This window comes from Bidens hawaiensis, unplaced genomic scaffold (assembly GCF_021521415.1).
Source record: "Bidens hawaiensis isolate Kalapana, Puna unplaced genomic scaffold, B.hawaiensis_p1.1 tig00045919_1, whole genome shotgun sequence".
NCBI classification, from domain to species: Eukaryota; Viridiplantae; Streptophyta; class Magnoliopsida; order Asterales; family Asteraceae; genus Bidens; species Bidens hawaiensis.
Window position 1 is genome coordinate 34,727 of NW_027498161.1, and position 14,457 is coordinate 49,183.

Sequence of the window (14,457 nt, forward strand, 5' to 3'; positions counted from 1 at the left end):
TACGGTAAACAATAACTGAAACCATAGCTTGCTACTTCAGAGGAGTGATCTGTTTTTTTTTTTTTTTTTTTTTTAGCAATTTCGCCTCCATCATTCCATAGAACAATGTGCTTTAGTTTGTGGGAAATTATTTCACATCCATCCTAGCATTCTCTTATGTGTCATCCTTCAAAACCGCCACCATCACCAAAACGGACGGCCTAAGCAACGGATGGGATCCTCCTCTTGGTCCTGACAGCCTCAGCAACGGATGGGTTGAGCGTGACAGCCTCAGCAACGGATGGGTTGAGCGTGACAGCCTCAGCAACGGATGGGATCCTCCTCTTGGTCCTGACAGCCTCAGCAACGGATGGGATCCTCAGCAATGGATGGGTTGAGCGTGACAGCCTCAGCAACGGAGTGTATCCACATGCAGACGGCCTCGACAACGGAGGGTATCCACATGCAGACAGCCTCGACAACAAGAACCACGTTAAGTCCATCAACTATGGCCTAGTGAAAAGGCAACACCGAAGAAGCTAGTTAGAAAGCAGATTGGCTTGTTTCTAGCAGTACTTATGTTTATCTCTTTTGTGGTCATCAGATATGCATGCATGCAGCATGTACATGGACTTATGGTGGTTTAAGTCTTATTTGTTTCTTTCCTTAATTAAGTGTTTAAGTAAGATCGAGTGGATGAAATAAAGAGAGTTGTGGGATATATGCCACACTAGCTACCCATGTAAGTTGTGGTTATTTAATTTGTTTTTGTCTTTGTTTTTAAGAAATATTATCTGATCATGATTTTCAAATTACAGTCAAGACTATTTCGAGTCTTAGGATACACGGTAGAAATCTTGAAAGTATTTGGTAACTAATTTTCGACGTGAAAACTGATCTGGACAAACGAATGGATTCGTGGCATGATCGATCTTTCGATAAGAATAGTTATATTGTTGTATGATATTTACTTATATCTAGACATACTTATTCATTTGACATGATATATGTAAGTTAAATAAACCTAAAGGGGAAATTAGGGGCATCATTCGGGTACCACTTAGTGAGAGAAGCATATCCGTCTACTTAAAGGTACCCAAATCGGGTCGTGCAACATGGTATATCAGAACCCAATTAGTGAAGAGTAGAGAGTGTGTAAGTGGACCTTTATTATTTTCTGTTTTAAGGTAGTTAAAAATATAATAACATTGAATACTCTTATTTTTTTTTAAATCAATAATAAACATAGAATATGGTAGCATTTTTTTGTTTTTGAAGTTATGCTCTTTCATGATTTGTAATATTAACTTATCAAATTGTGGTCTTTTTAAATATAAGTTTATATCATGTTATATCTAAAAGAGTGTCAATTCCATTAATTCTGCCCTCTTACAAGTTACAACATCATTTTGTTACAGTTTTTAAAAAATGTATACACTTTAATTAGATTTAAACAAACTATTTATGAGAAGACGTTATCATGAATGACAACTGATTTATGAAATAACGTTATCACAAACGTCATCTTAACAACTTTGCTCATCTTTTTTTTTTGACTTCTATAAACAAAACAAAAAACCCACACCACAACAGCTAGTACCTCAACAAATATTAAAAAATAAATTAGAGCAAACAAATTTGCCTAAATTTATAAAGAATCACTAACTTTTCTCTATACTTCGTTCATAACATTTCCCACATGTGTTTGTGGATGGCTGTTGTTGATCTTGATTGACCAAGTATATTCATGATATATTAACCAAGTGAATTGCAATTTACCTAGATTGACCAAATGTGATTGTAATTCTCCTAAGTTGACAAGTATAATTGTGATTTATTAAGTTCATGGTAATTGTGGTTGACCTAGAAACATTACCCATACGAAGATCCACCGGTAGTTATCAATGAAACTTTTTGAAAAAGATCGATCTCGTCAACAACCAGTAATGGAATACCAACAACATTTAGATTTGTATTTTTATTCTATTGTTCTAGTTGAAGAAAAGTTAATGTTTAGACGTGTGTCGAAGATCTACTAGAAATCATCGACGGATATCGAAAGTAAAAAAAAAAAATTCAAAACTGAACTAGTCACGTACGTACAAGCTTTTGAAAATTATTTGCCTTTTCTTTTCTGAATTTTAATCCGTCGTCGTTGAAATATTTGTTGGTATACATACGTTTTCAAGTAACGCGCTTGTGCTACCTTCATATTGTGACACTCATTTATTTTTCATATATGATATTAGTGAGAACATGAAACTTTGAAGTCATGTATAAGAAAAAAAATATCTAAGAATCTAAATATTAGTAAAAACAGTTAAAAAAATAGTTTATATAAAGATACTTGTAAAGGTTAAATATTAGGGTTGTGTAACGGACCAAGACCATCATATTCAGACCAGAAGCAAAACCGATAAATGATTGAAAAATAAAACAAAACAAGACCCTGTTATAGTAAGCTGGTTCGGTTCTAAAACTGTTAAATCAGTTCTCACTAATTGGTTTTGTGCCAAAACACTCTTTTAGTTATGTTTTCAAATTAGTTGTGCAAGGAATGAAAACTAAGTTTATATAACATAGTAGTTCATTATCAAGGAATGAGATAAACACCTGTTAGCAACAGACTATTAGACACGTAGATCCAACAGTTGCAATCGAAGCAATTGAGCTGTGGACATGCGATCAAACATATGCAAGAGAAGATTAGATTATCGTTTTTTAATTAGGAGGTTATCGGTGTCTGTTAACAAACCGCTTGTCTCTTCGTTTTGGCTCATGAATATGAAAAAATAGATTAAAATTCTGAATTTGAATAGTCCCGGTTTTCGTTTTCACGTCTTGAGCCTTCGATTTCACCCAGAACCGAACCGGGAACCATAAGATAACACACTTTGACGGTTTAATACATCAGTTTGAAGCTAATTCCTAAATTACGAAAGTTCCAAACCGTTTCTTACTCACCCCCTATACAGATAGTTGAAGACTTGAAACTTAATATTGTGATGGACTATCTACTTTTATAGTTTTACCTTTTTAGCACATGTGACTACTTTTGTACATTTGTATATTTCTATAACTAAGCACCTAATCACATTGCCATATGAAAGTAGTTTATATTCATATCTCATTTCATGCAATCATTTACGAGTACGTATCAATGTATCATGATGTCCTCATTAAATTCATATACCAAAGTACCCATTTTTGTATATCATATATTAATAAAATTTGACCAAGTTGTTGGAGTAGCGAAAATAATGAGAATATGCCGCTTAATTTTAGTTTCAATACTCTTTTCATAACTATATATACACATTCCCTTTAACATCCCTTCATCACAACATCAAGAACAACCAACAAAGGTTAGTAACACAACTTTTATTCATTTTATTCATATTATTATTATTATTATTATTATTATTATTATTATTATTATTATTATTATTATTATTATTATAACATGCATGCATGTATGATCTAATTTCATATTGATTTTGTTACATGGGAAAGATCTTAATGCCGATGGAAGCGTCGTCGGGGAATTTACAAGTGTTAAACGCCCTCGACGGAGCGAAAACACAATGGTACCACTTCACGGCGATTGTGATCGCTGGAATGGGGTTTTTTACGGACGCGTATGATTTGTTTTGTATATCGCTTGTCACGAAATTACTAGGTCGGATTTATTATTACTCGGAAGGGTCTCCGAAGCCAGGAAGTTTGCCTCCGCAAGTTTCTGCTGCGGTAAATGGGGTTGCGCTCGTTGGAACGCTAGCCGGGCAGTTGTTTTTCGGGTGGCTTGGTGATAAATTAGGGCGGAAGAAAGTGTATGGGATTACCCTTATGTTGATGTGTCTTTGTTCGATTGCTTCGGGTTTGTCGTTCGGTAGCCAACCCAAGGGGGTGATGACTACTCTTTGCTTTTTTCGGTTTTGGTTAGGGTTCGGTATTGGTGGTGATTACCCGCTATCCGCCACCATCATGTCCGAATATTCGAATAAGAGAACACGTGGCGCGTTTATAGCGGCTGTTTTTGCCATGCAAGGTATTACATAGAATATATTACTTATGGTTTACACAAACCAAGCAGCTCGTGAGCTATTTGAGATCAACTAATCTAGTCGAGTTTAAAGAAGCACAACCCTAAAAAATAAATATTTATTAAATGAGCGAAGCTCAAGCTAGCTCATAAGCTTAACGAGTCTATAATTTACATAACTCCTGTTTAATTTATATTTATATAATTCTCTAATTACATATATTACTTTGTAAAAATAACTAAATAATATATATTAGTATATAAAAAGTTATAACTTAAAATATAATATAAGAATCCAAGATTGAGCTTAACTAAAACAACCCATGTTTGAATACTATTCAAGATCCAAGCTCATGTTTTGTTTTTTAAAAACAAAGTTGAAACCGAGAGAAGCTCGAGTTCAAGCATAGTCGAGCTTGTGCTTAACTCATTTACCATCCCTAAACATTACCATAATCAAAATGTATAATTAGATAAGATACTTTTCTCGAGCCTAGTCAAACTTGTGCTCGAGTTCCCATAAGACATGACATGATTATATTTCATTTCTAATTACTTTTTACTTATACAGAGTTGATTAATAATACATATAACCTGATATATATTCTATCTAGGATTCGGGATCTTGGGAGGCGGAGTGTTCGCGATTATGATGGCAGCGATTTTCGACAACCATTTTAAAGCTCCGCCATACGAGGTTGATCCAGTGAGGTCAACGGTGCCCGAAGCCGACTATGTATGGCGAATAGTCCTCATGGTCGGAGCTCTTCCGGCACTACTGACTTACTACTGGCGGATGAAAATGCCTGAAACCGCTCGGTTCACAGCCTTAGTCGCCAAAAACGCCAAGAAAGCCGCTTCCGACATGTCTAAAGTCCTCCAAGTCGACATAGAAGCCGAACAAGAAAAACTCGATGAAGCCATGACCGATAACAAATTTAGTTACGGCTTGTTAAGCAAAGAATTCGCTAAACGCCACGGCTTGCATTTACTCGGAACAACGAGCACATGGTTCTTACTCGACATCGCGTTTTACAGCCAAAACTTGTTCCAAAAAGACATATTCACCGCGATCGGATGGATCCCACCCGCAAAAACCATGAACGCGATCCAAGAAGTTTACAAAATCGCGCGAGCACAAACACTCATCGCCCTTTGCAGCACGGTCCCCGGGTACTGGTTCACCGTGTTCCTTATCGATAAAATCGGGCGATTCACAATCCAACTAATCGGATTCGCCATGATGACAATATTCATGTTTGTGTTAGCATTCCCTTATGATTATTGGACCCAACCAAAACACAACTTAGGGTTTGTAGTAGTCTATTCATTAACTTTCTTCTTTGCAAATTTCGGTCCAAATGCGACAACTTTTGTGGTCCCCGCGGAGATTTTTCCAGCGAGGCTAAGAGCAACTTGTCATGGGATATCCGCGGCATCCGGGAAACTCGGAGCGATAGTTGGGGCTTTCGGGTTTTTATACTTGGCTCAAAGTAAAAACCCTGCGAAGACGGATCATGGGTACCCGCCAGGGATTGGTGTGTAGAACTCGTTGATCATGCTCGGTGTGGTTAACTTGTTGGGTACATTGTGTACTTTTCTTGTGCCCGAATCGAAGGGGAAGTCGCTAGAGGAAATGTCCGGTGAGAACGAAGAAAAAACCGGTGAGACGCGGGCGTAAATGTCACTGGAGTGAAGCAAATGCATTCTCTCCTAAGCTTCTTAGTAAACTTATGTTTTAGTTGATAATATTTGCAACATTTGTGTTCCGTTTTTGTAGAAGCCATGTTTTAGGTTTGAAATGAGAATTTTCTTATGAAAAAGAGTTATAAATATTAAATACTACTCGAAACCCAACCCGAAAATACTTGTACCCGAACCTGAGAAAAGACTAACTCAAATTCGAACCGAAGTAATTTGGGTTGGTTCTCAGGTTTGATTTATAAGTTTCGGGTCAACTCAAATAAAATTTTAGTTTTGAAATTAAATATATTTTGTGTATAATATGTTAAGTCTTAGCCACTAAAGTTATCAGAATCTGACCATAATCGACTGTTGTCATTACAACTATTATGGATCAATTGCTTATGTTAATTTATGTTTTCTGTTTATTACTAATAGCAACCGTAATCGAACAACCAAATCATGCCCGATTGAAGACAATTATGGTTCGAGTTAATTTTACTCTTCTTTTGAAATGTTTTTTATCGAATTATGTTAGTTTATTATTTAATTATTTGTGTTACGAGCAAAGAAGAATATCTTGTTTTAAGTTTAGCGTTGTAGTTTTTTTTTCTAGGATACTCTAAAACCTGATTAATCCAGCCCAGAAAAACCCGAACCCGAATTACCCGAACCTGAAAAACTCGAGAGAGATTTGGGTTGGGTTTCGGGTCAAGGTTTAAAACTTTGAAAACCGAAGAACCCAACTTGAAAAACCCAAAAAACGAACCCGAAGTACACCCCTACATGAGATGCATAGTTTCTTGAAGGTTTATTTTGTTATTATTGAAACTTATGTTCGTAACATATTACACGGGGATTTGATGAAAAATTTATGTATTTTTAGTTTATTACAAAGTAATTGATAATTGACAAATAATTATATGAGTAAAAAACTCTCCTTCATGTTTGGAATCATGGTATTTTACATGTCAATGCCACCAAGAAACATATTCCAAAATATCATAAAACAAATTCATGAATCTTGACGTAGAAAACAATCTTAATACCTTAAAATTTAGACAAAAATCTTAACTGTCATCACTTGACAACCTCAAAAACATATTATTTTTGACAATTTCCCATGTTTTTTTATCATACAACTGTTTCCATGTCAAAGGTATATGCTCGTACATATTGTTTGCAACGTCAATCTACATCATATATATACATATACATGTATAAACACACACTGTAAACCGTTTACCGCACTAAATCACATTCTTTCGGCTATGGCGGGAGATCAACTTCAAGTGCTTCACGCACTCGATCTCGCTAAAACACAATGGTATCACTTCACCGCGATTGTAATAGCCGGGATGGGCTTCTTTTCCGACACATACGATCTATTTTGCATCTCGCTCGTCACTAAATTGCTTGGTCGGATATACTATTTCAAAGATCACGAAAAGCCAGGCACGTTGCCGGCTAATGTGGCTGCAGCGGTCAATAGCGTGGCATTTGTCAGGACCCTCTCGGGTCAACTCTTTTTCGGGTGGCTTGGGGACAAAATGGGAAGAAAGAGAGTGTATGGTATGACACTTATGGTCATGGTTATTTGTTCTATAGCTTCCGGGCTTTCGTTCAGTAAAGACCCGAAGGCGGTTATGGTTACACTTTGCTTCTTTCGGTTCTGGTTAGGGTTCGGGATTGGTGGTGATTACCCGCTTTCCGCCACCATTATGTCGGAATATGCAAATAAGAAGACGCGTGGAGCGTTTATCGCAGCTGTTTTCGCGATGCAAGGTTTCGGTATTTTAGTTGGGGGCATTTTCGCTATTATTGTGTCTGCAGTGTTTAAAGCTAAGTACAATGTTGCTCCTTATTATATAGATCGGCTCGGTTCGACCCCGCATCAAGCCGATTACATTTGGAGAATTATTTTAATGTTTGGCGCGATACCCGCAGCTTTAACATACTATTGGAGAATGAAGATGCCTGAAACCGCTCGTATACGGCTTTAGTAGCTAAGAACGCAGAAAAGGCGGCTAAAGATATGGCTCGGGTTATGCAAGTCGATATTGAAGCCGAGCAAGGAAAGGTTGATACTATTACTGAAAAGGACACGAACTCGTTCGGTTTGTTTTCAAAAGAGTTTCTTAGGCGACACGGGCTCCACTTGCTCGGGACCACAACGACTTGGTTCTTACTCGATATCGCGTTTTACAGTCAAAATCTATTCCAAAAAGACGTTTTTAGTGCGATCGGATGGATTCCTAAAGCGTTCGAAATGAGCGCGATCGAGGAGGTTTACAGGATCGCGAGAGCTTAAACCTTAATCGCACTTTGCAGTACGGTTCCCGGGTATTGGTTTACCGTTGCTCTAATCGATAAAGTCGGAAGATTTAAAATCCAGTTGATGGGTTTTACGATGATGACGATCTTTATGTTCGCGTTAGCAATCCCGTATGATCATTGGAAAGAATCCAAAAACAAAATGGGGTTTGTCGTGTTAAACTCGTTAACTTTCTTCTTCGCGAATTTCGGTCCGAATGCCACCACGTTTATCGTGCCAGCCGAGATTTTCCCAGCAAGGTTGCGGTCCACGTGTCACGGGATATCAGCAGCATCCGGGAAGCTCGGGGCAATAGTTGGTGCTTTCGGGTTCTTATATCTTGCCCAGAGCAAAACTGACCCGGAGGACGGGTATGGTAAAGGAATCGGTGTTAAAAACGCGCTTACTATTTTGGCGGTTGTTAACCTTTTGGGTGCTCTGTTTACACTTTTGGTACCCGAAGCTAAAGGGAAATTGCTTGAGGAGATGTCGGGTGAGAACGATGATAATGATAATGACAATGATGATGCGGTAAGAAATGAAAGTGAAATAAAATTAACCGCGAATGAACCTAATTCGACAGCTTAATCTCTTTGCATAATTATTTGTTTTGTGTTTAATGTGTGTTTTCAGTTTTAATAAAGTGTGTATTTTCTTACATTAATTTCCATATGTAAAAACATGCTCTAGTAAAGTGTAACAGGTCAAAATATGGTGTAGATGAAACCGAAAAAACTGAATAGTAAGTTAGCAACCGCAGTAACCAATGTTACTGAACGGAAACAACACAACCCAATATACCCATAACCGACAATTTGGTTTTATGTTTCTTCAAAACCCGATTTTCGATTTCGGTTTTGGTTTTGCAATCACCCAAAGAAAACCCTAAACCAAAAACCGAACAAGAACAACCGATTTTATGTAATTTATATAAAATTAATAAATGGTGTATCGGTATCCCAAAAAAATTTGATTCAAATATGTAATAATCAATTAATCGTTAATATTAAAAAGAAACAAAACCGAACCGAAACCATTGTGAAAACTGAAACCAAACGGTTTTCAAAATCCCAGTTTTTGGTTCGGTTTTGAGTCCATAACCAACCGATGCACGTCCCTAGGCCAAAACGGGCCGCAAGTCAGGCCGTGTTGGGTTGATCCAAAACATTTTTATCCACAATTTTTGGATTTTAATTCATTTGACATGCTTTCTTTGAAAGCAAGTGTTTAGCTTTTTGGCCCGTTGACCGGCTAAAATAAAACATAACCCAAATCGACTTATTTCTAAGCAAATAGGCCGAAAACGACCCTAACAAAATAATAGAACAAGACGGAGATAGGATTAGAAGCCAACTATAAAGGTATAATAGCAGATCACTAAATACATAACGATTTGTAAGTTTAAATAATTGGACGCTTCTTACAATAACCAAGTGAAACGATCTTATTGTCATCCGAGTGCCATTTTTATGAAACGTAACGTTCTTTCGCTAGAAAGACGCAGAAACCGGACTGCAACTTCAAGAAGCTAGAGACAGCGGTTGAAGAAAGCTAACCAATTAGTACACGCGTTCCTTCAGCACATCAAGCTCCATTTCTGTAGGGTCGGTAGCTTGAATCTCGTAGAGGACCTCATCAAGCTCGTGTCTGAGTCGGTCCTTCGATGTTGCATATAACATCTTGGCCCGAATCCTAGATGTTGCAGGAGACCTGCACAACACACAAGATTTAATTAAAAAGTATAAAAATTAAACCACTAAAAAAAATATAACATTTTTAATGGTATGCAAAAATACCAAGCGATGAAGAAAATTTTGCTCTTTTGGCAGTTCTCGGAGGTGACGAAGTCAAAGATTGCGTATCTGCAATCGTTTTCAGGCAAAGCGGATGTGAAATCATCGTAACTTTCAGCAGGATTCCCGGTTTTCTCTACGACAACTTCGTTTTTCTTCTCGTCGATTTTAAAAATCACGTATCGGTGTGCTTTCTTTCGTTGCAGCTCCAAGAAGGTGCCTTTGCAGTGATCGGCAACGCCCATTCCGGATGACGCATTCTTCTGTTAATCAAATCATCAATAGCGTGTGTGTATAAGTACTTATAACAAAAACTGTTTTAGAAAATAATAATATATATTTCAAATGATAACAAAATTTGAGTTTCAAATTCAAATTGCCCAAAAGTTTACAAATCTAATTTCAAATAACCACTTCCTGAACACGCGTAAGCGGCATTTAAGCATGCGTAAGGAGCGTTTAAACACCCGTAACATACGCTGCGAACGTAACCGACGCCTAAACACGCGTAACCGGCACCGGAACACGCGTAACCAACTCTGCACGCATAACCGACATCATATATTAATAATATGCGTAACCAACTCCGCACACATAACTGGCGTCTGAACGCACGTAATCGGTATTCGAACACGCGTAACCGACGCCTGAACGCGCGTAACCCGAAAACCAAAAGCAAAGCTGAAATGTCCAGTAATTCCAAAAAAAACAGTTTTTTAACCAACACGTTCTGACCAAAACCCGTTCTGATGCAACCCTTTTCGACCCAAACCCGTCCCGACCTAAACCATAATAACCCTTTTTAGACGACATCATATGCGCGTAAGCGTAACCAACTCCGCACACGTAACTTGCGTCTGAACGCGCGAACACGACATTTGCACACGCATAACCGACGCCTGAACGCGCGTGAACGGTGCCAAAAACCAAAAGTAAATCCAAAAAAATTAACCAACGCGTTCCGACCCGGCCCTTTTCGACCCAAACCCATCCTGACCCAAACCAAAAAGTACAGTAAATCCAAAAAAATGTAACCAACGCGTTCCGACCCAAACCCATTCTGACCCGACCCGTTTCGACCCAAACCAAAAAGTACCCTTTTTAGAATCGACCCGTACTGACCTAACCCTTTTCGACCCAAACCCATCCTGACCCAAACTAAAAACTAATCACCCTATTTAGAATCGACCCGTTCTAACCGAACCCGCCCTCCGACCCGAACCGTTTGACGGCCCTAATGCAAACCTAATTAATCAAACCATAACGAGATAATTACAATAAACCTTAAATAATATATATATATATATATATATAGAGAGAGAGAGAGAGATAGATACACATCCTCTCTAACATTCAAAAGATCAACCAAATTGAGAATTAATATTCAAGTAATTGCATACCACATAACATACAACAGATCAAAAAACCAATTTCAGATTAATCAGCAAACCAATTGATAGTAATTAGTAAATACCCTGCTGCTGCATCATATCGACTAATGATAACCAATTAATAAACAAAAGTAAACAACATAACATACATACCCCTGCTCGGAATCTGAACGACATGATCGATCTTCAATGGAATTAAAACCCAATTTGAATAAATAAATGAATCAAGATTGGAAGTGGGTATGATAATAATAATAATAATAATAATAATAATAATAATAATAATAATATTGGGTGGGTTTAGACTTAAAAGACTTTAAAAGATATAAACCACAAAATAAGAATAATAATAATAATTATAAAAGATGATAAAGACTTTGTTTCAATTACGTAAAGATTGAAAACATGATTGGGAATCGGGGGCGGTGCGTGGATCCAACGCTGTGATCTGAGTGGATCAATCCGAATCCGAGCTACCGGTTAAATTCATCACATCAGAATACGCTTGTCTTTAAATATAAAGAGCCCTCACCAAAATCCGTGAACGCTTGTATGAAGACACGACAGTAAGGTGAAATAAAACTCGTTCATTAAAACCGGTGAACATTAATTACTCGCCTAATTAATGTTTTGACAATAATAACTTATAGCTTTTTACTGACTAATCATTTTAGCTATTTTACTAATTAATGCTTTGACAATAATAAAAGTATAGCTTTTTGTGAAATATTGTGAAAGATTTTGGTTATATATTTATGAAGAGGTAGGTCCCAGCAGAGCCCAGTTGGACCCGCAAGACTCACCTTAAACAGGGACGTCTGCGCAGAGACCAACTGGATCCGCAGGACCAACCATGCTCAGAGACGTGACGTCCTTACGCGCAGTATGCAAGCTGGTCCCGCAGGAAATGCCTCCCATGGTGAAGGACTCCGCCTGTTCCCGCAGCCTCGGATACAAGCCATGAGGGAAGGCCACCCGCGCAGCATGTGTAACACCCCGACCAAAGGCGGATTATACATCGGGGCGCCACATATTGTTTCATTACTCGTGACACTATTGGTGTCAATATTTATTAATACACATTTTATCGCGCACGCGCAGCGGGGAAAATAAAGAACATAATCAACATAAATCAATATATTTATAAATCATAATATTCAAATAACATAAACTTGTCTTGTTACATTTTAAATCTAGGTCCAAAACAAAAGTAAACATCCTATGTGTCCCCAAGCTTCAAAACAGCTACTGCAACCCTGAACATGTGTTAAAATAAACGTCAAACACTTGCGTGTTGGTGAGAAATCAAGTTTAATAGATATTCATAGTTAATCATAGATAATCATAGATAACAACAGTAAATCTGCGCGCAACATATGTTAATCTGGTATCTAACAAGGGTGAAATCAGATTGTGACCAAGCCTTAGATTCATAGCTCATAGTTCAATCCGTACTCCCAATTGAGCACAAAAACAAGAAAACTGTGCAAGTGTAAACAAAAGAGAAAACATAAACGATAGGTTCTCCCGTGTCTACCAATGGATCCATGAGAACTTCGGAATAGGCCGAACAAAGCGGTTAATGATACACACATACAAATAACAGCCAAGTAAATATCCATAACACATGGGATACTGCGCGACTAAAACTTCATAAACAGTTTAAGACTCAGTTTTGTACGAACACATGAACATCCCAAAACATTAAAACAAAAAGGGATTAGATACGAGATTACTCACTTGATAAAGATGCGATGTAAGATAAAGCAAGAACCAACTTTAAACAAGCAAAGTTAACCTATAATTAAAGATTATGTTTCAACGATCGGTTTTAGGTCTAGGTAATAAGTTAGCATAATTAATAAGTAAATTATTATATATAATATATTACCGGAAAAGCAGGAAGAACAAGGAGGAAGACGGAGGCAAGAGAGGAGGCGGCAGGAGGACAACGGCAAAGAGCAAGAGGGAGGAAGAGATAATAAGTGTAGTGTGTGAAGTGTTAAGAAAATACTACTATTATTTATAGGCAAACCCTAGGGGACATAAACCCTAGAAAAGATCTCCAAAAGTAAAAGAAAAGATAACAGCAAAAAGATTCCAAAAGCAAGATCTCAAAAGATAACAAAAGATATCAAAAGCAAAAAGTAAAAGATTTCAAAAGATATGGCAGCAGGAAAAGAGGAAAAGCAAAAGGGGAAAGCTGTCAGGGAACAGTAAAAAGCATGGGCAGGGACAGAAAAAGGTACAGGTCAAGCATGGCAAAAGCAGATCCTCAAAAGATAATGTCAGTTACTTTATCTACCAACCAATGGGGTTGGTACGCATGCAGCGCCGAAAGCAACTATTCAGACATAAAGCAAAGCAGGTCAACAGCTCAAAAGATAAGACAACACAAAAGCAAACGGCTAGATTTAAACAAGGGTTCAGCGCGAGAAGGCTGTGTGCGCGAGCGCGAAGGCTGGCACAACAATCCTTAGCGCGCTGCGGGAAGAATCACAAATCCTTAGCGCACTGCGAGAACATAAATTCCTAGCGCGCCGCGGGAACTACAAATTCTCAGCGTGCTGCGTGAAGAACTAGAATTCTTAGCGCATCGCGGGAAGAACATACATTCTTAGCGCGCTGCGAGAAGAGTTCTCTTCACGCATTGCAGGAACAAGATGTCTTCACGCAGGCTTCCTTAGCGCGAGGAGCTGCAGACATCCTTAGGCGAGAAGAACCAAAGGACAAGCAAAGAAGAGGGTTCAAGGCTTAAGGGTTAAGCAGGAGGGCGGGACGGCGACAAGACAAAGAGGCGGGACGACAAGAAAGGAAGGCGGGACGGCGGAAAGAAAGGGGAAGAGAAAGAGGCGGGAATGAACAAATAAATATATTTAATTTACTCAGTTAAATTTACAAGGATTAATAATAAACTTTAAATCATAAAAAAAGAAACGGATCAGAGAAACGGGTACCTGGGTCGGGTCGGATTCGGGCAGTTGTCACAGCATGGCTACACGCACTAGGTACTTAGCTCTCGATCATTCAGTGTCACCTGAAGGAATGAGCAAAGCCGGGAGCAATCCCGCACAGAGGCGGGAGGGGGAATACTCCCGCCCAAATAAGCCAGTCTGTATACTGAAGGACCTTTTACTGTACCTGACGAGGTATGGGCGAAAGATCTGATCAGGGATACGACAGCTCACTGATACAGTATGGCGAGCAGCATGCTCCTGTACTATATCACTATTAAGCCGCTGCCTACTCACCAAC

The 14,457-nt window shown here is 38.3% G+C and overlaps 2 protein-coding genes and 1 pseudogene across 2 annotated transcripts; 2 read left to right on the forward strand and 1 right to left on the reverse strand.

Annotated features, from left to right (window-relative positions):
* The first annotated feature begins 3,460 nt into the window (after positions 1–3,460).
* On the forward strand, positions 3,461–5,723 carry LOC143595950 (putative inorganic phosphate transporter 1-7). The gene is made up of 2 exons (XM_077074839.1): positions 3,461–4,027; positions 4,636–5,723. Exons 1-2 carry the CDS (start codon positions 3,484–3,486, stop codon positions 5,565–5,567), a joined length of 1,476 nt encoding a protein of 491 aa, XP_076930954.1. The 5' UTR covers positions 3,461–3,483; the 3' UTR covers positions 5,568–5,723.
* A 1,217-nt stretch (positions 5,724–6,940) lies between these two features.
* On the forward strand, positions 6,941–8,606 carry LOC143595953 (putative inorganic phosphate transporter 1-7 pseudogene; annotated as a pseudogene).
* Positions 8,607–9,358: 752 nt separating this feature from the next.
* Positions 9,359–11,446, reverse strand: LOC143595954 (actin-depolymerizing factor-like). The gene is made up of 3 exons (XM_077074841.1): positions 11,356–11,446; positions 9,815–10,074; positions 9,359–9,728 (listed from the first exon to the last, which is right to left on the reverse strand). The coding sequence occupies exons 1-3, from the start codon at positions 11,377–11,379 to the stop codon at positions 9,578–9,580; spliced, it is 435 nt and encodes a 144-aa protein (XP_076930956.1). The 5' UTR covers positions 11,380–11,446; the 3' UTR covers positions 9,359–9,577.
* Between the last annotated feature and the right edge of the window lie 3,011 nt (positions 11,447–14,457).